General features: G+C 39.5%; 1 protein-coding gene across 1 annotated transcript in view; it reads right to left on the bottom strand.

Annotated features, from left to right (window-relative positions):
- The window catches only part of LOC143889928 (fimbrin-2-like), a 41768-nt gene extending 19652 nt beyond the window's left edge, over positions 1 to 22116 (bottom strand). The window contains exons 1-11 of the mRNA XM_077394330.1: positions 21937 to 22116; positions 21654 to 21824; positions 17024 to 17262; positions 16697 to 16868; positions 16135 to 16173; positions 12745 to 12813; positions 12491 to 12607; positions 9194 to 9405; positions 3558 to 3713; positions 3277 to 3476; positions 2914 to 3071 (exon numbers count right to left, since the gene is read on the bottom strand). Coding sequence (XP_077250445.1) covers positions 2914 to 3071; positions 3277 to 3476; positions 3558 to 3713; positions 9194 to 9405; positions 12491 to 12607; positions 12745 to 12813; positions 16135 to 16173; positions 16697 to 16868; positions 17024 to 17262; positions 21654 to 21824; positions 21937 to 22029 — 1626 coding nt within the window. The 5' untranslated portion in view covers positions 22030 to 22116. The remainder of the gene's footprint in view (positions 1 to 2913; positions 3072 to 3276; positions 3477 to 3557; positions 3714 to 9193; positions 9406 to 12490; positions 12608 to 12744; positions 12814 to 16134; positions 16174 to 16696; positions 16869 to 17023; positions 17263 to 21653; positions 21825 to 21936) is intronic.
- Positions 22117 to 23959: the final 1843 nt, after the last annotated feature.

Raw genomic sequence — 23959 nt, 5'->3', positions numbered from 1 at the left:
CAGCTATGAAGGAATCCAAGAATGAGTATAAACGCAAAGACAATTTGGTTTAAAAAGTATGTGAACCACAATTTTCAAGGGAAAATGCTAAAAACTAACAAATATGAGATAAATAAATAAAACAAAATGTTGAGCACACAAAACGATCAATTTAGGGCCGATTTTGGATTATCTCAATAATTGCAAATCGGATGAGCTATATCATCTCATTCTGCTAATTTGTGGAGTAATATGCTTGGGGTCCACGGAAACTGAAAGTAGCAGATATTTCATGCCTATTTCTGCCACGAAAAACAAAGGAAACTCCTGTAATGCATATGATTTGCTCCTCACAAGAGAAGTTTTTTTTCCAACAAGTAATTCGTTAAGAAGGGAAAAGCCATAAGACATATACGGGACGCCAAGTGATCAATTCCGTTTCGTTCCGGAAGAAATGGACAGGAATTCCGGTTCCAGCTGGGAATCCGGAACGGTTTGGGCATATTTTCCGTTCCGCCCCGGAATTCCGGTCCATTCCGGCCGGAATTCCAGACGAAACGGGTGGAATGCCCTGTTTCCTCCAGAAATGATTGAAAATGCGCAAATTTTTTGAAAAAAAAATACGGCAATGCCATTATAGCCATTAGGATTTCTTTATTACCCTTTTACCCTAGTTTTATGACCGTTTATGGCCGTTGGAAGAGTATTTTACGTCTTTTCGCATCGAAAAGCCCTTACACCTCTATATATACCCCTCTAACCATTTTTCCCCACGAACTTCTCCTTCACCTTCTCTTACAACTTCCACTACTACACTTTCCTACATACTATTCTCCACTCTAAGCTTCAACTACACACTTCAAACTTTGTTTTTTAAGTAATAAAGACGTTTTTTTACATATTTGGTTCATTTAATTGTTTTTTTTTTATTGGTTCATTTAATTGTTTCTTATTTTTTCTAACAAGTTCTGATTTTTTTGGAATTTTTTCATATTTTTAACTAGGGAAAAAATACACTTAGACCCCCTGTGGTTTCTGACACATTCAATTTAACCCCTAATGTTTAAAAAGTTACAAGTAGACCCCCTTGTGGTTTCAATTTGTGTAAGGTAGACCCCCTCAGTTGACGGTTCGTCCACAGATTGAAGGGTTAGGATGATCCGATGAAGCTGATTTTTTAGGCACATCCTATCTATGTCAGGGCCCATCAAATGAACTCTTTAGATCATCCAAATAATGTGGGCCCACTGTGTTTTTGGTAGTGTTTGGATTCTGGTATGGGCCCGCATTGTTTGGATGATCCAAAGCGTTTATTTGATGGGCCCTGACATAGATAGGGTGTGCCCAAAAAATCAGCTCCATCGGATCATCCTAACCCTTCAATCTGTGGACGGACCGTCAACTGAGGGGGCCTACCTTATACAAATTGAAACCACAGGGAGTCTACTTGTAACTTTTTAAACATTAGGGGTTAAGTTGAATGTGTACCACAGGGGGTCTAAGTGTATTTTTCCCTTTTAACTATTGAAAACAAATTCCCTCGTCGTAGCGGAAGGAAAAGTTTCGAACGAAACACGGAACGAAATATACGAAACACCAAAACATTCCGTTCCGGTCACCAAAACGAAACGGCAAACAAAACGGAATTTATAACTTAGACGGGACGAGAACTCCACATCACAATACTAATCAAACCAAAGGTCATGGAGAAATCATAGAGATCTGTGACCTCAAATATAAGTGGATTTTGTTTCAGCCATGGATGGAGTAGGTTAGATTTACCCAAAACAAATTATTCAAGGCTAAATTCACCTGTTCCTCAGTTGTTACTCAGGTGATTAGACATGAAGCATGCAACTCAAGGAAAGAGCCAGTTACATACTGAGGGTAGGGTCTTTTGCCTAGGGAATCATTGCCTGCTGGACCTAGGACAAGGTAACTACCTAACTTTCTAGAATTCTAGGTACCACCCTCAACTAGGGGTGCTAAGCATCACCTTTGGAAGCTTGAAGTGGTCATTTCCACCTTAGATAAGGAAGATCAAAGTCAATTAGGCAGATAGCATGGGTAGGTAGGTAGTACCGGTTGATTTCTTTCATTCTCCTAGCTGTTCTGCATTTTGTTTCATTTCCTTAGCTTCTTTGCATGTTATATGTATGCATAGCATATGTTTTTGTGTATGTTTATACATACTCAACTCAACTCAATATGTGTATGTTTATACATATTAATTATAAATGTATATAAATACATATTGTTTAGTAATTGAAGCAATCATCTGGACTCAGGAATTCATAGGCACTAGGAGATCAATCACCTAGATTGCGTGGGTGATTTTACAAGCTTGGGCTTAGCCCTCATCTATTAGATGAAACCACTGTTTTACGTGGATGCGGGTCAAAATGAGACCAAAGCAAATCCTAGTCGACTTGGCACAATGCGCTAAAGTACTCGGCCGACACAGTTGAGTACTCGGTTAACGCGATCATAACTGAGGAGCATGGTTTTAAATTTCAGCCTAAATACTGAAATTTCCACCGACATTTCGGATTTCGGCGGAGACCAAAACCAAAATTTACACCGAAATTTTAAAATTTCCAGCGAAATTACCGAATTTTCCACCGAAATTTTAAAAATTTCAAACCTTGCTCGGGAGAGTCAGAGGAGTTTTGAATGACTGTATAGGGCAAAATGCAGAGTCGAGGAAGTACACGGCCAAGGTAAAAGGGAGTCGACTCGAGGGAGTCCACAATGATGCAGAGGAGTTTTGAAACTATGGACGAAGCATTAGGTATGCCTCAACTATGCCTTTGATGTCCCTCAACCTGATCCCAAGTTAAAGGTGCACCATGAAATGTTGGGATCAAGCCTCAGTTGTAATTTGTAACAAAGTTCCTTCTGACACTATACAAGCTAAGTATTATTTTACAATACCTTGAAACTGCCAATATGAGAATGTCTTCCTGAATTTTTCACTTTGGTGTTAGCCCAATTTAAAATATCCGCATCTACGATCTCCTTTCCATGGGAATGAAATCTCAAGTTCTTCAAAAGTTGGAGGATGTTGTATCGCATCAATTGCCACAAATAAGCTGGAACATATTGATCATTTCTTTCATTAGATGAAAAGGGTGAATCTCCTCACTTGGCATCACAAAAAAGTGTTTCCATATACATAAATTTTAAAATCATCTTTAAATACAAACACAAGATGTTAAGCTTAGAATTCCAATCAAGACCATGAAGATTTATGTCTGCAGAAAATTTTAGTTACGGTCAATATGGTTGGAGACATACCCAATATGAGTTTCTTATTTCCTTGAACAATATCATTCCCTGCAACATTAACTAGGGAAAACTTCAATTGCTTCCCAATCTTGACAACTTGGTTGCAGTTTTCCACTTTCCTGAATGGCATTTTAATTGGAGGCTTGGTTGCAATCTTCCAATTAACTATCCCTGGTGACACCTTGTCAAGGGCCTCTAAAAGAACCCATCTGCACGGAGTATAGACATCTCATTTCAGATGAATCAGAAACAATAACATAAAACAATAATATGATAAATTACTAGCTCACCCGTTTCTTAGATCTTCAAAGACATTATTGATATAAGTTGAATTTCCAAAACTATTGATCCATAGTCTAAATGCTAGCTCTTCCCTAGAGTCTTTTGCATCATCTGAGACAGTTTCAAGTACAGAGGTTTGTTTGGTCTGTAATGATAACCCATTCCTACAGGGGACAAATTAAAATAATTAGCATAAAAAATATGACAGATCACACCAAACCAAAAAAGAGTCAGAAAATATGACAGTCAACAGACACTAAAGAAAAAACAAAAGAGTGGGTAATAAATGTGTTAACATTACAAAGATAAACTAAGATACGAATGAATAAGACCACAAGAGAGACCAATCAACAAGCTCCCACAAACAAGCAGGGGTTCATGTTTTGGAGACAACAAAGAAACAATGAAGGACTTAATGTTAAATCTGAGCAAGTTCTATTTGGTATATTAAACACTACAGATTATATCCACAAAAAGGTCATGGAACACTACAATCACAAAAAATATATATTTACCACATTTTTTGCTATCTAACATTTTAGTATGTGCGTGTGATTTGCCCATGCAAAATGTCTAACACTAAGCAATGGTCTAAAAATAAGTTATGCAAATAGGTAAATGTCATGAGGTAGACCCATAACAAGAACAAGATAATTTATAGGTATCCATGCTCCAAATTTGGTTTCTACAATTTAAGTCATTAGCTTTCTTAGATGGTTAGTGTTACAAACTATCGTTCCGAGTCGGGATCACTAACTAATACTAATATAATAGAAAAGAACTGTCTTTTTTTAATACTTTCCACAGTTCTGTTGTTACCGTGGGCCTTATGCAATCGATCGGATCGTATAGGTATCCCTTCAACACAACATAGGTCATCGAAAGTAGCTTAGACGACCCACCAAAGCACGAAAGACTATCTTTCGAAAAATGGATTCCTATTCAAAGAGAGCAGAAATGCATGGATAAGCTCACACCAACCTGTCAATTTTTTATCCAATTCGGGATTTTCCCTCAACGAATTGTGTGTAAGGCTTCCACGGCTAAGAAGCATGATAACTAGGCTCCTGACGATCATCTCCTTGTCCTGTGTTTCAACCCTTAACTCATTCAAGACCTACTCTTTTGTGAGCAGGCTTATACATAAGGGGGGCAGGCTTCAAATTTTAAAGGGGGTGGGCCCAATTGAGTTGGGCGTATTAAGGAGTTTGGCCCAACTCAACAGGGGCAGCTGCCCCCATTATGCTACATGTAGCTCCGCCCCTGCTTTTGTCAGGCTTCAACTCCCCACCGAAACTGCCTCTAGCTCCTCCCTAATGTCAACCACATGTAGTCTATCCACAAGTATCTCGACGGTAGCCAAACTTAAAAAGCTCGCTCTCACCTCCACGTTCATTATGGCATACTCCAGATTCTCATCCCTCTCCGATATCTCATTCACTTCCAACACCGAGCCGACATACTATCTAATTGCTCTTAGGTTTTCTCTCCCCAATGCATGAAGATCGAGATCATATGTATATCCAAAACCGTGAAAGTAATCCTCTGAGTTGTGTTCCAGAGTCCAAAGGACGAGAGGAAACTCCACCTCCCCTTCCATCCCCCCGATTGCTCTTGATACCTCCTATACTCCTTTAAATTTAGCAGGATCATATGTCCTCCCATCTAAGTGTAAGATGGTCATCTTTCAACAGCCGATTTGTGTTCAATCCATTCCTAGGCCTGATTCATCCTCTCGCTAGGCTTAATCATGCGTACCGCACATCCATTGAGGAAACATCTCCTTCCTCCTAAGATCGCACTATCAACCACCACCTTCATCTTGCCATTCTCCATTTTCTTCTGTGCCTTGCCCTCCAAGCGCCATTTATCCATCAGAGGCAGCCTCAGGTACGATATGCCCTGGTCCTTTGAACCGTTTTCTACATCAACTGCAACGGTGGCCGACACATCCTAGACGTTGAACAACAAATTCAACCTTTTTTAATTTTTTATTTTGTGTGCATGTTTTTGTGTGTGTGTGTGTGTGTGTGTTTTTTTTTTTTTGGGGGGGGGGGGGGAGGGGGGGCTGAGCCTCTCAAGAACTCCAAATTCCTCATCTTGGGTCTTCTCTCTAATCATCTGACATTGCTTGCAGATATCCTGAAACAAAAATTGATGAACATGCAATTTCTACATCTCCAGTCCCCACAGTTACTCCTATATAAACTAGGACTTTCAGAAAAAGTAGGTAAAGAGTGCTCTAAGCATTCATTGAAAGAGCCCTTGCAACATCCTAGAACATTCCTAATACAGGAGTCAGCCAAGACACAAGAGATGTAATATTTTTTTTGAAAAGTGACTATCATATTCATACCATGAAATATACATGGGGACCAGCAGTCCCACTAGAAATTACATAGTATGATAATCCACAAGCCTATGCCTGGAACCCAAAGCAAAAACATAAAAGATTGTATACAAACTCCAACATCTGAACTTTCTTGCTTATCAGGTTTTCCTGCAACCTTCAACTATGCCTTCCAAAAACGTCCAATCAGCAAAAAGAAACAAATCCAGATCTCTTCAGAAGTAACCACCAATTTAATTGCCCCAGCTTTCTTTTAACTACCTATTGTATTACAAGAAACCGTTCGGTTGACCTCTACACATACCCAAAAACAGTGGTTCCTCGGAACCAGTCTTCCCCCTAGAAACCTTAAGTCGCACACTTCTCAAGATTCTCCAAGACGTGCTGAATCATAAAATCCGGCATTTCTACAAAGAAGTTCCTCTGGAACTTGCTCCAGACTCCAGACGACTGGGGAAGGTCTTATCCGCAATTCTTCCTTTCACTTCCCGAATGCCAATAATTTTATTGGCTTCCCAGTTAAGCCTCCTCATATCTTTTTCTTCTGCCAGAAGAAATTTGAAGAACGGATGTGCAAAGAGAGGTGATTGGGTTTCCCTAATCTCCGTTGACCCTGTGAGCCGGTTTAGGGTGAATGGGCATTCTTGAGCCTCCTGTCTGAAAATATCCCATTGCTTTCGGAGTAGGTCATCAGCTACCTCCTTGGGCCAAGGATCCATTAAGGCAGCCTTTTCTTCATCATAAACCGCCTCCTCCATCCTCCTTAAAATATCTTTCAGAATTCTCACCTCTGAAGACAGACGTGCTCTTCTACCTTCATAAACGATCGGGAAACTAGAAGAGGGGTCATGACTATCCATTCTCAGAGATAAGCTAAAAGAACAGAACCCAAATACGATACAAGACCAGAAGACAGAAAAGAAGCAACCACGAAATACTCCAACGAGAAGCAAAGAAAGAACGAAGGCAAAGAAAACCTAGAGGCAACTACACAACTTTACCCAATAAAAATTAAGGAGACCAATTAACCCCTCCTCGGAAAACCGAACCAAAAAAGGAAAGGACACGCCTACCAAAGTAAAGACGATACTACCCTCGGAAACTAATACTCACACCCAAAAGCCCTAAAAGGTATTAAGGACCAATCCAAGGGGCCCAAGAGAATCAAAGCCCATGCAGGCCCACGCCATCAAGAATTCGAAATTTGAAATCAGAGAGGGGCGGGAAAAATTACGGGGCTCCGACCTATCCCCATAATCAGGGTCTAAAACTGCCGGAGCGCCCGCCGAGCCAAAGGAACAAAAGACCCAGGATGCTCAGGGAATTCGATACCAATCCTATAGGTATGGTCTAAAATTCTGATGACAACAATGGAGCCTGAGACAATCCTTCGGGAAGCAAGGACTTCGACCGAGACAAAGCTCATACAGTGTTGATGATTACCTTCCATCTTAGTTTCTAGAACTCTGCCAAGCAAACCACCTATGGCCTCCACCGTTGATATTGCCTAAGCATGTAACGGGATACCGTAAAGATTGACCCAAATAGGTTCTTCCCCTTGAACAAATTCCTTTTTCCATAGTGAAAGCGAATTCAGATAGGGTGCTAAAGATTCAAAACTAGAAGAAAGAACCTTGAGAGCCTACATTTCAAAGTCGAACATAAACAGAACTTTGTCTTCCGACAGAATACATGGGCATTACAACGATGGAATGTTCCAAGAAGTTTTTGGCCAGAGCCAAAGGTCTTCTAAAGCTCCGATAGGGTTCTTCCTTTTCCCAATCAAACAGGACTTTAGGGATTCCATTCGAACCTCCACTTCCTTACCAGTGATGCACAATCTCGGGGATCCTCCAATCTGGTGAGTAATAGTGCCTGTATCGGGCCACGGGTCATCGTCCAACTGGGTCAAGGCCGGGCTGGCTGGGGAGCAGGATAAGGGGCGAGGAACCCACTTGAAAGGGGTTCTACTTCGACCAACGACAATTCTTTCGCCACTCGAAATTAAGGTATGGGCAAGGGGTACAGTTCCCCATTTCTTTCTTTCGATTACGAGCACCCCCTTTCCCCAACGCAGCCAGATGCGTCCCAGGGTTATTGCAAATTCTACAGGTCTTCCGCCAACTGAAATTATGATACTGGCCATTCCGGCATTGCCAATCCTCATACCCAAAACAGGGCATTTTTTCTCACCAAGCACAAAACTCTACAAAGATAAAATCACAGTAAATTTGAAACACCTGAATTAGAAAATGTGCAAATATCACCACATGAAAAAAACCCCATCACTAAAAGATGTGCTTGCATTGTTTTAGAAATGATAAATATGCAAAAGTCACAAGAGATGTAATATTGAACCCACCAGCAAGCCTATTGATGCTAGAATAGTTTGAAAAGATCTTGGAATCATAGATGGAAAAGTGACTTATTTTACACTCATATACCCATGCTTTTCTCAACAAATTCATCCATGCGCAGGGAGAACTTTATCCTCCTCTTTGGGAGCATGTCTAGAATTTTTAACTTTATTTTGGATGAGGATTTTGTTGACCTTCCTCTGCAGATAAGGAAACTCGCGTGGTATAACTGTCAATCAATGTAAGCTTTACATAGGCTACATTGCTTTTTGCTTTCTCTGGCATTGGAAAGAGCTTCCTGTATCCAAGGAATTCTTCTTCACCCATTTTGTGCTGCTCTCTCCTAAACATCGAAAGAGGCCCAAGTTGGGCAACTGTTCAAATTTAAACCATTATGAAATTATTTCTTATGAACAATAATTAATTAAGAGGAAAGAAAAAAGACAAAAAGAAAATATGGTCCACGATAAGCCACCAACAATAACAAAAAAGAAAAAAAAAAAAAAAAACACAGCCGGGTTTGCCCCTGTCATCCTCTCAAGTCACCCAAGCAAAAAAAAAAAGCCGGATTCACATCTGCTACTCCAGATGCAAAACCCAAGATACCATTATGTAAATAACCCGAATTTGCATATCACATCATCTTCAAGTGAGAAAGCTCCTTCCCCGTAACAGTTAATAAAATGTATCTCCAAAATGCACAAATAAAGCCATCACCCAGAATGTTCCACTAGCTTAACAAGACATGATTCCTACAACTAAAAATATAAAGGTGCAGTTAAACCTTACACAAGCAAATATCTGGCTAACTACAGGCCAGCATAATACAAAGGGCCTTGGGTTGATGCAGAATTGCAGATAACCTTTCAGGATTAAAAAAAAGGTTTACTTGATCAGATTAAAGGAAACTTGTGTCTCCCTGGATTGTTATTCTCACCTGTGCTGGAAAATATGTGCAACAAAGGCAAGGTTGAGATTTGGTGAACCTTCAACGATATCTTTTGGGGTTAAATATCTTTTGCAACCCATCCTATCTGCGTGTTCAAGGATTAATTTTGCTCTTTCCAGAAGATTCTTTACAGACATCACATCCTGGTTACAGTGTTCCGGTGCAAGAACATTTAACAGGCAAGCGTAAGCCTCCCCATCCTGCAGTAGCAACAAATTCATGGTAAGATATTGGTACTGCACTCTGGGACCAATTTATTGCATAATCCAAACTATCTCCAGGTCAAGGTGAAGTTGAAAGAAAATCACCACGTGTCATCCACGAGAAAATACTAGGACTTGACCGTCTTATATCACTTCAGATAAATACATAAAATGACCACACGACAAGCTTATATCACTTGAGAAAAATAAATACAATGACATATTTGAATTCATTTTAACCAATGAAGTTGAACGATGGCATTTGCATGTGTTTCCAAATGTTTCCGTGATTTTACAGGATTTCCACTGAAATTTCCAATTGAAACCGGGACCATTTCCTTGACGACCGAAACCGAAACCGAAATTTAAAACTGTAGTTTGGGATAACTTTAAGCTTACTCGGTTTGGGCTTGGGCATTTTGTCCAAAGCCCAAGTTAAAGTTAGGTTGGCTTGGGTATACGCTCTTGCAACCAGAGAAACATGAACCTCCTCATATACAGTGTTATACATGTTAAATTCACACGTTCTAAACAAAATGATATATTCACCTCTGGATTTAGTCATTCCAGCTCAACTCCATCTTACTTGTCTAATACCAGATGTAGCAGTATAAAATGACGCAACTGATATAACATTCAAAAACAAATAAACTTGAAAAAAATTAAGAACTCTCAAAGCACAAAATCAAATTCAATGGTAAGTTGCAACTATCCCTCCAGCCCTTCTTCCTCCCTTTGTCCAAAGAACTAAATACACGATTCAATTGTCACAAGGGAATATTCCATGTAGCAAAGCCTTAGCCTTTATCTAAGCGCCTATAAATGAAGAGAACAGACTAAGTAGTTTTTATGTCAAAAAATTCAATATTGACCAACTGAGATCTATCGACAATTTTTAATTGTAGCCTGATATATTGATTATTTACAAGATTGCATTTGTTCTCTTATATTCAATATTTTTCTTTGTGGTGCTTTAGTACCTTAATAGGCTAAATTTGGGTACCCAGATGGACTAAAAACGGGTACCCAGCTGGACTAAAAACAGTCACCCAAATGGGTTAAATCAGAACAGTCAACCCATATTCATTTCTTGGGTTGGGTACCCTGGGTTTGTAAATTTTGACTTAGGTTTGCGTTTGGGTAGTCTCCCCAACTGGTGGGATCGGGTTTGGGTTTATAATTTTAGACATGGGCTCTACTTGGGTATTACCCCTACCCAAGTAAACTCGACTCAACTTTCACCCCTAGACTCTTATCTCATCCTAACTCGCCCAAGTCATAATTTAGCTGGTTGGTATGAGCATGAGTTCTAAAGTTTCCAACTATGAATAAATGTTATCGTTTGTCTTTTTCTACTTTAATTATCTTCATCTTTTTAGGTTCTTATATTTTTAACTGTGTTAAATTATAATTTTTTCAATATGTTCACAATAAAAACCTGAGAAAAAAACCAGAGGATGTACTTTCAAGAACTACCCTTGGTGAGAAATTTATTAACAAGATATGTGATACACTAAAGAAAGCAAAACAAAAATGCAAGGAAACATGAACAAAGTCAATCCCAATATAAAAGCAAAAATACGTAAAGGAAGCATAATGCACTACAAAAGGGGAATAGCTGTTCCAATGGCTAAAGTCTAGAAACCCCTCTCTAACTAAAGAATTAGCAATCTAATTGGCTTCTCATAAAATGTGCAAGAAGGCACATCAAGCTTCAAGCATTTCAACAAGTCCAAGCTACAGTTTTGTAAAAGCTATAGCATATGATGAGTCCCCTCCTCCCAAAGTGGACCTCCTCATCCATTTTGAAAAATACAAAGACCAATGAGGATAGCAAAAGTCTGAAACTCAACTTCATAAGTTTCCCAACCCAACCAGCAAAATAAACCTTCAACTCCTCTCCTCTCTCATTTCCAAATGCCCCAAGAATTCCCATTGGACATGAATTACCTATCCAACTACCATTAAAATTACCCTTCAAAGAAGTGATGGCTGGGGTTACCTATCTTAGAAAAGCTATATCCGCTCTATGGCAGTTATATATAATCTCCCTCTAATTACAAAAAAAAGGAGGTGAGGGGGGTGGGGTGATGCGTGGGCTCCAACCGAAATCTCACAAAATCTAGTTCGCACAAGGGCCCAATCAATGATAGAACTCTTAATCTGCAAGGCAAACTCCCAGCTAGGGATATCTTTATCCCCAAAAGGCATGTTTATATGAATACTAAAAAGGTCAACAAAGAAATTTGGGAAAACCACTACATACCAAACAACCTTAAGATCGAACTCCACACAAAACTTGCCACCTTGCAATGGATGAAAATATGATTGATCAATTCTGCCACTTTCGTGCACAAGAAACACATATTTTACAACCAAAATTTCTCCATTCATAAGTTAAAAGTGTTTATCAAAAGATATATGAAGAAATCTCGCTCACCTTGGTTAACATTGGGCCAGTGTTTAATACCCGAACTTGCCAAAAGAACTAGGCCAAGGTAAGATTAGTCAACTCGTGCAAGTTAATGATTGATGTGATCAACTTTTCAACAACTCGGACGAATGAAAGGAGTTTTTAATTGATTTGGTAGGGAAAAACTCATTCAAGGTAAAACCGAGTCGATGATGACTCAGTTAGTTTTCAAAAAGTGCAATGAGCAAGTCCCCAAAAGATCACCAGTTCAACAGCATGAAAAGTCAACTTGAAGCTCTTTAGAGTCAATTCAACTCACTCAATACTGAAAACTCTCACATCTCACAAAATGCTCAATTTTTTAACTTAATGGAAAATGGACAGAAATTTGGAAAATTATAGGACTTTTTTCATGATCAAAGCATGTTTTGTCAACTTGGACAGCTCACCAAATCAATCGACGGCAAGGTTTTATACCTTGCTCCAACCTATTTGCACATATAAAAGAATTGAATACATACAATTCCACGCAACACTTTCCTTCACTGACATAGTTTCATTACATGACAGTATAATAGTTCCAAGCTGATGAGAAAAAAATAAAGATAGATTCCAAAAATAATAAAGTAAAAAATTTCAATTTTCTAATCAAAATCACATTTTAACTACCTTCACATCTGAAGAGAAATTTGTTATGGTTTTTTTGTATCCTGCTTTCTTAAGTTGAAAGTTCATCCACCTTAGTAGGATTTTCTCCGGTGGTAGACTCATTAGCTCCTCGACATCCTGTTGGCTTGTAAGACTCACATATCAAAGCATAACAAGGTACTGAATTGTGCAATTATTTGTGATATCTAGAAAGGAAAAAACAGATATACTTCAAAGATAAATAAAACCACAATCAAGAAAGGGCTAGTCTTCACCTTACTATCATCGACTAACTCTACCAACTGAGGTGTTTTGTTCAAGTTGAGGTCCGCCAGCAATTGAATCTATAAGATTAACATCATCAAGAATAGATCATAATGGTTACACTCCATGTATACCCCCTTTAAGCCTTCAAATCATGGCCTCTAGATGGATAGATACTGTAATAACCGGTAAAAATATATAGGTGAGTAATCATCGGCATTACCAAATAGTCACTTTTCAAAAATTACTATTTACAGTGGGTCCCACATAAGCGGGCCCCACATTAGCGGGTCCCACACAAACGGGTCCCACATCAGCGGGTCCCACACAAGCGGGTCCCACATCAGCGGGCCCCACAACAAGCAGGACCCACAAATAGCGGGTCACACCACAACCACTATAGTTGCACTTACCAATAAAAATAATAATTAATGAGATTAATTATTATTGTTAGTCTTAATTTAAGAGAGTAATCATTATTGTTAATCTTATTTAAGAAGATGGTGGGAGAAATCATTATTGTTAATCTTATTTAAGAAGATGGTGGGAGAAATCATTATTGTTAATCTTATTTAAGAAGATGGTGGGTGAAATCATTATTGTTAATGGTGGGTGAAATCATTATTGTTAATCTTATTTAAGAAGATGGTGGGAGAAATCATTATTGTTAATCTTATTTAAGAAGATGGTGGGTGAAATCATTATTGTTAATGGTGGGTGAAATCATTATTGTTAATCTTATTTTAAGAAGATGGTGGGTGAAAATACATCTATAAATAGAGAAAGAAAAGAAGAAAAAAAAAAAAGAAGAGAAGAAAAAAAGAAAAGAAAAGAAAGAAAAGAGAAGTAAGGAAATAGAGAGAAGAAACCATTGGTCCTTCTATTCTTCTTCAACCTCCATCATTCTTTTACAACAAGTAAGTGTCTTTATTTTTAAATTCTTGGATTTCCACATCTCATGTATCACAAAAACCATGCTCAAATCTCACGATTTCATCATATGCAAAACCCATATCTCTGTTAAAAATAAATAATTAAGGTTGTTGTAAACAAATGAAACTAGGCAAAAGGAGGGGCATATACAATCGTGACCTTGTCTTCTCTTTCCTCTCACGCCCAAAATTTCAGCAGAGAGAGAGAGAGAGAGACTCGTTCAAAACAAAATAAATAAGAAAATAAGAAAGAAAAGAAGAATAGAGGGAGAGGAAGAAAAGACAAGGAGGAGACTTACCTAACCATATGAATACGTGCGTACTGTTATATAGTTAAATAAAAAAAAAAAAAATTATATTTACATTGATATATGCGAAATTATGTGCCTGATTTACCGTATTTAATCTGAAATATCTATTGTATTACATGGGCATATACACTTAGGTTTAAACCTGGAATTTGTATATATTTAATTTGTGCTTACATGTACGTATATATCTATAGATTTTAATTATAAAATTTAAATCCTAGTACTGTTTTGTACCTTAAACGAGATCACCAAATATGTCCAGATTTATGTTCTATATATATATAAGTATTGAGGTCCAAATGGGACCAGATTTTCACACTGTTGGTCGAAGATTTTAGGACCAAAAGTGGGCCAGGTTGTGTTTGAAAATGAGAGCATCTTATGTCTCCAAAAACGGGACAGATTTATGTACTGTATGTGTGTGTATCTCCGAGCCCAAAACAGGACAGATTTATACACTGTACGTGTGGGTGTTTTTGGGTTCCAAACATACCAGATTTATGAGCTTTGGGTGTGTAATTCTTGAATCCAAAAACGGGACAGATTTATGTACTGTATGTGTGTGTATCTCCGAGCCCAAAACAGGACAGATTTATACACTGTACGTGTGGGTGTTTTTGGGTTCCAAACATACCAGATTTATGAGCTTTGGGTGTGTAATTCTTGAATCCAAAAACGGGACAGATTTATGTACTGTATGTGTGTGTATCTCCGAGCCCAAAACAGGACAGATTTATACACTGTACGTGTGGGTGTTTTTGGGTTCCAAACATACCAGATTTATGAGCTTTGGGTGTGTAATTCTTGAATCCAAAAACGGGACAGATTTATGTACTGTATGTGTGTGTATCTCCGAGCCCAAAACAGGACAGATTTAACACTGTACGTGTGGGTGTTTTTGGGTTCCAAACATACCAGATTTATGAGCTTTTGGTGTAGTAATTCTTGAATCCAAATCTGACAGAAATGGGGTATAAGTATTCGCATAAACCACTATACAAATAATGGTATGTGTGGTCTTATTTTCAGGATAATCATTTCCTACTCTATTGGGACTTTTCAGGTTCTAATTTCACTCACATTTCCAAGTTTGAAAAGGCAGGTGACAGCTAGACCTTGTCTTGTAATGGTATTCAATATAATTGTCTATGCAATATAGCTCTGCTTATAAATTGCTTGATAAATACCTGCTTAGTGAATTTATACTCGCTTGCCTGGAATCAAATGAATGCAGGAAGAAAGGCAAAGGTAAGTAATTCCATACATGTTGCATACATGGGGTAGAGTGAAGGGGAACTTAAGGGTGTGGTGGAATCATCCTGGGACCTAAGGTCCAAAGGCCAACGCGAGAAGCGTGTACTGCCTTTCGTTGGCAAACCAACCAAAAAGGGAAAGTATCCCCGAGGGATAGTATCCCCGGCTCGGCAAATGCGAGACCGTAATCCAAGTCCATAACGTCACTACCTTCAGACAGGGGTAGTGGGTAGTCGTGCGGCAAGGACACCGGCAGAAAAATAAAATGAAAAAGTCAGAAAAGAACTGACCGAAAAATAAATGGGGGAAAAGCCGGATGTACCTGGGGAATGTGCTGTCTCATAATTGTTGCATACATAGTATAAATTGAAATTATTGTCATTGCTTTTATTTATATTGCCATGGGCATTGTAATCTTTATGATATTGTTTCTAGACATTATTGAGGATGTGGATTATATTGTATGCACTGTTATTATTGTCTCTTTTACTTTGCTCGGTCTCTGGATGACCCTGCTCTGACGTTGATTCCTCCACCACAGGGGTTGAGGCATTAGAAGGCGGAGCATTTGCAAATGAAGGAACCATGGGATAAGGGACTGTGTGATCAGAGAGTTTATTCCTGGAGTCTTTGCATTTTGACGCCTTGCGTCATTTACCATTTCTATCGATACTTTGTTATGATAAGACATATTCAAGTTGTAATAAGATTCTATCGTGGTTGATGCTTGTAAAAAAAAAAAAAAAAAATATTTTCATGATTTTTACTTTCTTTTGCTCGTAGCGACTCGACGGAAAACGGGTCGTTACAGATACAATTATAAAATTCATATGTTTCCTTTAGATCTTTACATGACAAGTACTTAATACAATTGCCGTTAGGAGAGAGAGCCACAAAAATGTACCTTAATAATTTGAGATATCAACCCAAGAAGTAGATGAGGCTGAACATAAAATCCAATAGGATATCAGTCTTTGAGCAGACAAAAGTACTTGTGCATTCAACATAAAACTAATAGACATGAAAAACAAGAATATGACAAATTAATCAACCCTTAGCACAACAGTCCAACAACAAATCATGTTGAAGCCTATATCTGGGATCACTATTATGTCCCTAAAACGATAAATTAAGAAAAAAATGTTAAAATGCAGACAAAATCTTTGGTTGTGATGCAATGCAGCAATTACATAGGCATTTTTTACCATCCAACAAAACCTACTAGACTATTATTAGTAATTGTCCCAAAGAACATGACAGAATATATAAGCAAAGTTATGATGGAAAAAGCAAGATAAGATGATCATTTTACTGCACAGAGTAAAGCCAATGTAAACAAAGTGAGTAGCATTTTCACGTATGAATCAAAGTATACGGTCATTTGAGAAATACAATGATCTCAAGAGTTTGAAAAGATTAAACCCTAACATAGTACAGATTGACAGAAATGGTATGAACGACTTTACCCTCCCTTCGATTAGGTCTTGTGTTCCAATATTGACTACAGTACATCCAATAGCCTTGGCAGAGTTGAGACAGAGTGTGTGGTTTTCATTCCTTTCCCACGGGTTTAGCATTCGCTTAGTATTGATAGCCCGTTCATCAATTGTTCCTGGGACTGCCACATTGATAAGCTTACTGCATCATAGAAAAAATATTCTAATTAATACATTAAAAATATAATAATGATGGTAGTAGTAGTGGTGGTCGTGGTGGTCGTGGTGGTAGTACTAAATAATAAATAATGCTTCAAAGGTCAATTCCACTGTGAGAAAGTTTATCAGAAAAATCACCATAGAAGAACCCCATCCTTTGAAATCTCAAATAGATCGTTCGTCAAAGGATCTATGGGAATGTATTTCTTCAGGAAGTCATCTTCTCCAAGGTAGTTGTTGATATGTGCAACATATGAGGCCTTCTCAGATTCGCTAATGGTGTGAAGCAAATTTGTTGTAGCAGCCTTGAGAAATGCAGATGAGTTCTTGGCACCACCTGTTCCGGCATTCGCATGTGCTTGCAAATTCAAATAAACCTGTGTTGAAGTATAAATGATTAAATAACATCAACTCTAACAGCTTAAGCTTCTGGAGTAATTGGTTGTTTCACATGGTATCAGAGTTATTGCCTTACCCAGTCCAGGATTCAAAACCCAACCTTCTTGATATTAAAAACCCATTGTGTACGGTCAACCCAAAAGAGGATGAGGAGAGATTTGAAGTATAAATGATTAAATAAGCTTAAGCTTTTGGAGTAATTGGTTGTTTCACATGGTATCAGAGCTATTGCCTCACTTCAGAACCTGTGTTCAAAACCCAACAAGTCCTTGATATTAACAATCCATGGGGCATGTGCCACGTGTACGGCCAACCCAAAAAAGAGGGGCCACATGTAAGTGTTGGAAACGAAGCCAGCAAGATGGAGGGAGAAGATGACTTTCAAGAGAAGAAAATTGTTCTTTTGATGCCAATTGCCAAGTACACAAAGAATGTGTCACGCCCCGACCCCACTGTGGAGATTGTCCGGTTCTGGGTCATCTACCCTCCCCAGTTTTGTTTTCCAGTAGCACTAACAGTGCCCAACCCACTCCGCAAGACCTGCCCCTTGGAGATGCTAAAAGCGCGTCTACACATGGGGAGGAGAAATCCACATATATATAGCCTAGTAACTTTTCCGCCCTTTCCGATGTGGGATCTTTCAATCCAACCCCCTTAGGGCCAGCGTCCTCGCTGGCACACCGTGCTGTGGAAGGTCCCGCTCTGATACCATAATGTCATGCCCCAACCCCACTATGTAGATATTGTCCGGTTCTGGGTCTTCCACCCTCTCCGGTTTTGTTTTCCAGCAGCACTAACCATGCCCGACCCACTCTGCAGGGCCCGCCCCTTGGAGATACTGAAAATGCGTCTGCACAAGGAGAGGAGAAATCCACATTAATATTAATAAAGGTTTAATTTCATGACATCTAATGGGTAATATATGATTGAATATGTGTGATGTGCTTGTTATACGTCACATATTCGTCCTTAGGCAGCAAAGTAGGAATACCATGCTCAAGGATTCACACATCCTAGGGAGCAGGGAGATGTGGTATCCCAGTTCTTTGCAAACCTTAATGCTCTGTTTGGTTGCCGGGCTTTTTATGGTTTCTGGGATTTATGTGGGAGAAAAAAAATCCAAGGAGATTGGTGGGAAAAAAAGTCCTAGAAGTACCCCGATAAAATAAAAATCCCATGTTTGGTTGACCGGACTATGGTGGGAAAAAAAAAACTTTGTTTGGTTGCTTGAACTGTTGGGAAGAAAAAAATTCTTCTCAAGCTTATTTTTGGTTCCTGGGATTATTTTGGGATGGGATGAAAAGGCAATCATTACAAGAGTGGTATTAAAAAAAATTCACCCCACAAGCAATCATTACAAGAGTGGGATTAAAAAAATTCTAGTGCTAAAAGGCAACCAAACATGGGATGGGACCAAAATTTTACTAAAACTTCCTAGGACAAAAATTTTCTGGCAACCAAACGGAACATAAAGGTTCCTGGTTGGGTCAAGATTGGGCATCTCCTCCTATACACAACCAGCACCAGTCTTGCCTACATGCACGTGTCGTGGAGTGGCTTATCTCAGTCACTTGGGTAATAGACCCTAAGCAAGAAGAGTAAGTGCGACAATAGGGATTGCGGACAAAACAGGATCACACTAGAATAGCATGTGTACAGGAATTAGTAAGGCTATTCTACCAGACAGGACCATTTACATGTCCTTAGACCTGAGGGGTCATATTGGTCTGTGCGCCCGGCCTTGATTCTTGGTCTATCTAACCGTGATCCTTCTAAGGGTCACCAAAGGGTAGTACTGGAGTTTTGGACAAACCCACAAGGCTAATAGAGATACCCGACATAGAATTCTCCGCCCCAATTACGGAAATATCATCTACAGTTTTGGTCAGAGCAGTAGGCCTATAATGAAAGCTTAGCCGAGGAGATTTGATAAATTGTTTATCAAATCTTTAATTAAAACATGTTTTTGAAATGATTTTGCAAATGCATTTGCAGTCCCTAAGTGCTTGACTGGAAGGTATACTACGAGTGGGTCCAGGGGATAGTTGTTGTCCACCCCCCGTATGACCCAACTCAATAGATGGAGAATGGAGAAAGGACTTGCACATATTAGATGTGATTTGACGGTCAGGTACTGTCATCCTCTTACCATCGTCTGCAACCTGGAAACCCGTCTCTGCACCAACTGCGAAAGAGACCCTACGCGTGCATGCTCTACCACTCTGTTCCAACTAACCATCGAAATGTTAGGAACACTAGTCACCGTACCCCCAACCAGACGATATAATCCACCACACTCCTCTCCTTTCATTAGAACCATACAGCCGCATGTGATTTTCATGGCTCCACCTGCAGCTGAAAACTTGTAACCCCTGGAGTCCAACCGGCCAAGAGATATTAGATTCTTCTGTAGCTTTGGGACATACGTCACACCACCCAAAGTATGAACCACTCCATCAAACATTTTGATCTTCACCGTTCCAACTCCCGTGACGTCACAAGTAGACCCATCACCCAAGGACACTACACCCGCCCTTGTCTTCTGGAACATATCATACATGAACAAAGCACCATGAATCTAAAATCCACTCATCATGAGGAGAAGTGTGATTACCTGTGGAGACTGTGAGAACATCTCCAAAATCTTCATTATGTTCATTCGTTACCGCCACCACAATATTCGTAGCACCATTGTCCACCTGGTCAGCTCGCTTCGGACAATCCCACTTAATGTGGTCATATTCCTTACAACGGTAACATTGCATACCCTTTCCGCCGACTCTGGATCTTGACCTGCCTTTTCCTGATCCCCTGTCAGACGACCTTCCTCTTTAATTCTCACCATGAACAACTAACCCATACTCTTCACTTCCACCAAGAACAGGTTTCTTCCGCATCTCATTAGATAAAAGTAACGCCGTGACTTCCTCCAACTTTATTGTATCATTACCATACAATAAATTCGTCACCAGGTTGTCATACGAATCAGGAAGTAAAGTAAGAAGTATTATAGGGCCTTATCTTCTTCCTTCAACTTTTCATCAACCTTGTGGAGTTGATCCACAAGCCCATTGAACACTGTAATGTGTTCCAGAAGATCTCCGCCTTCCTACATCTTCAGCCCGTACAATTGCCGCTTCAGATACAACCGGTTGGCCAAGATTTTTGACATATAAAGCTTTTCCAACTTCTCTCATAATTTAGGCGCATAACGTTAAGTATAACGCTATCTGCCAGACATAGTTGAATCGTGCTGACCGCCTTCGACTCAATGTCTTTCCACTCGGCACCAGTCATCTTCTCCGGCTTCCCATCATTTCCCTTCAACGCCTTAGCCAAGCCCTGTTGAACTAGGATGTCCTTCACCCTCATCTGCCATAGGGTGAAACTGCCATTTCCATCAAATCTGTCGATGTTGAACTGAGTAGAACTTGATTTTACCGTCATCTCATATTACTCCGTACTTCACGGTGTAGCGCTCCACCTCGAACGAGAATTTTTCTTGGACAATCTTTCTACTCCCAAAGATAGCTCTAACCACGATCCAACCACAACACCAACGATCACTCCACCCAGCCTCGACGATCGCTACAACCACAACTCTGATACCACTGGTTGAGAAAATCCGCCGGGCAAACCAACTCGATCGTATACAAATTTAACGGAAAGAAAAAGTAACAAATCAAGCCACAAGATGAACACCATGATTTTACGTGGTTCGGCCAAGCCTACTCCACGGGCGAGAAACACGATCTTCCATTATAAGAAAAAACAATATACAAGGATTACAATGGATTTAACTCAAAACCCGCAACCCTTTCCTTGCTTCCCTCAAACCCAAGACCGTACAAGAGAAAACCCCAAGAGAAAAACCCAAGAAGAAAACCCAAGAGAAAAAACCAAGAAGAAAAGCCCACTGTCTTTCTCTTTTTCGCTCTCCTCTTTTTCTCTCTCCTCTCGTTTTCACTCTCACGGGTGGCAAATAAGGCAACTTTCCCCGACAGGTCCTGTGTTCAAAACTCCTTGATATTAAAAATCCACACGTAATGACCAACCCAAAAGAGGGACCACATGTGTCATGTGTAGGCCAGCACTAAAAAGAGGGGTCATGCATGAGGGGGAGTGTTAAAGTATAAAAGATTAAATAAGGCATCTCCAACGGCTTAAGGTTTTGGAGTAATTGGTGGTTTCACAAATGCAAGTAGCAACTTCCATGACAATGAGTGGTCAAATGGTGAAGTAATGAAGTAGATAAGCGGTAAAGCTTAGATTTCCAACATTAACCACAATGTTGGGCACAAAAAGGGAAAAAAAACACTGAAATTAAAGATGGAAAGGGGGAACAAGGGAAGACCTAAGTGGAACTCACCCGAAGAAAGACTTCGAAATCGACTTCTTCTTCCAAGTCCTCATAAGAATGGACAAGGAAAGAAGTCCTCTCTTTCTCTGTCAGATTCTCTCCCACAATTTTCAGTTTAGACATACTCGAAGGCAAATCACCCACATTAACACGGCCATACTCCTTCTTCATTGTCAAGAACTGTAGAACCAGTACCCCATTAGTAATTTTTTTTTTTTAAACAAAGATAGAGAGAGAGAGAGAGAGAGAGAGAGAGAGAGAGAGAGAGAGCAAAGAGAGAAGGAATTGTTACACGGGATTTCAAGGTGCGAAGCTCCACTTGAGTGAACTGGTTTTGGAGCCATGGATCTGAAACCAGGATACCCACAAACCCACCATTGGCCATTCTCTCTCTATCTCCTTTGCTTGAGCTCGTTTTGGTGTACGATTGTAAAAAAGGAGAAAGGAAGAGAGGGAGGGGTGGCAAACCCAAAATGAGTATCAGGAATAAGTAAGATAGGCACTTTTTTGAGAATTCAAAATATGACGAAAATACCCTTTAGATAATGGTTAATGGAGTTTAGAGCCAAGAATTTGAAAAACTGATGACTCATTTGATCCAATTAATTAATTAAAGTCAATTAATGCTGCTTTTTATTTTGATATTTCTCTAGAGGACTTATATCCGCACTACCATAATTTGATAATGGCAGTACTCACTGTTTTTTTTTACGTCTGTTCAGTACTGAAGATACTGGAAACATCAAATCAGAAAGTGTGCCATCATCAAAATATGATGAACCGGAAATCAGCCCCTCCCCACCCCCGCCCCCTCTTTCTGTTGCTGCAAAAAGAATAGGACCCACAATAACATAAGAAATTCAACTCCATTCATGTGTTTTTGCGCCCATTCATGAATTTCTTATGTTATTTTTGCGCCCTTTTCTTCCCGGGCCACCCGACCCACCCCTTTTAGGGTATTTATGAATTATGACCATGGTGTTTCGGCTGAGACCGAACCGAAACTTCTGAAATGTGCAAAATTTCGCTGAAATTTTGGGTAAAATTACAAAAAAAAAAAAAATTATTGTTTTAAAGAATTTCAGTAATTTTGGCAGAAACTTCGGTAATTTTGGCAGAAATTTCGGCCCAAAAATAAGACATTTGAAGACTCTTTACCGAATTTCAGCCAAAATTTCTGTTCGGGCAAGGTCCAAAATTTAGTCCGAAACCAGAATTTAAAACCTTGATTATTTATGACTACTCTTTTTACACTATAAGAGGGTGTCCCGAGAAGAAAAAGGGACGAATATATAATTGGTGTTTTTGCAAAAGAGGTCTTCTACTTTGCTTTATTTGGCAAAAGAGTCTTCTAGTTTCATAATTTGCGAATAGAGTCACAAGGTTTGCGTGAATTTTGCAAATCAGGTCATTCCATCAATTTGTGACCAAAATACCAATGGCAGATTTTTTTTGACTCACAAAAGACCAAAATGTCCTTATAATGTGAAAATTACGTAGTGATGTGTTTTGATAGGATGGTCCCACCAGCTCAATTCAAACCCATGCATAGGGCGGGGCCTGCCATTTTGCCTCGCATACTGACGGGTCTTTCACATGAAAATTACCTTGTGAAGGACCAAAATACTCGTGATGGCCAATGATATGTTTTGATAGGATGGGTCCCACCAGCTCAATTCAAACCCATGCATCGGGTGGGTAGGTCCCACAATTTCCACCAAGCCCATGTGCATCGTGGGTCCGAAATTTTACATGTCAAGTTTTGATGGAGTGGGCCCATCTTTTTACACCCATGCATTAAAAGCTGGTATATATAGAAATGATATTCCCACACGCTGGATTGAAAACTTATTATTGATCGTCATGGAGAGATTTTATACGATAGGTGGCAGTGTAAACCCGCTCCACAGAAGATCCAATCCGTCCAATTGTTGGGCCACAACGTAATTAAGTTGTGGCCAAAAAATCATTTTTAATATGATGATCCTAACCCTCGGATCTATAGAGGGACCGCACATTATGTAAGCTTTTATAGGATCATCCTACGAAATTGATTTTTTGCGCACAACCTAATTACCTGGTGGCCCAACAGATGGACCAATTGGATCATCATATGGAGTGGGCGTACCATACATTAAAAAAAAAAACGGGTTTATATGGCCACCAATCATATAAGATCTGTGTCATGGATATTTCCATCTTCTTACATAGTTAAGTTTTGCCTTTCCACGTATCAGGACATTTTGGTCTTTTTCAGGGAGTTGAAAAAATTCTGCCGTAGGTATTTTGGTCACAAACCGATGGCTTAACCTGAT

Source organism: Tasmannia lanceolata, unplaced genomic scaffold, assembly GCF_043159265.1.
Source record: "Tasmannia lanceolata isolate RefF3 unplaced genomic scaffold, GAP_Taslan_0.1 ptg000013l, whole genome shotgun sequence".
NCBI lineage: Eukaryota > Viridiplantae > Streptophyta > Magnoliopsida > Canellales > Winteraceae > Tasmannia > Tasmannia lanceolata.
The sequence above is the reverse complement of the archived record's forward strand: the minus strand, read 5'-3'. Positions and strand labels throughout refer to the sequence as shown.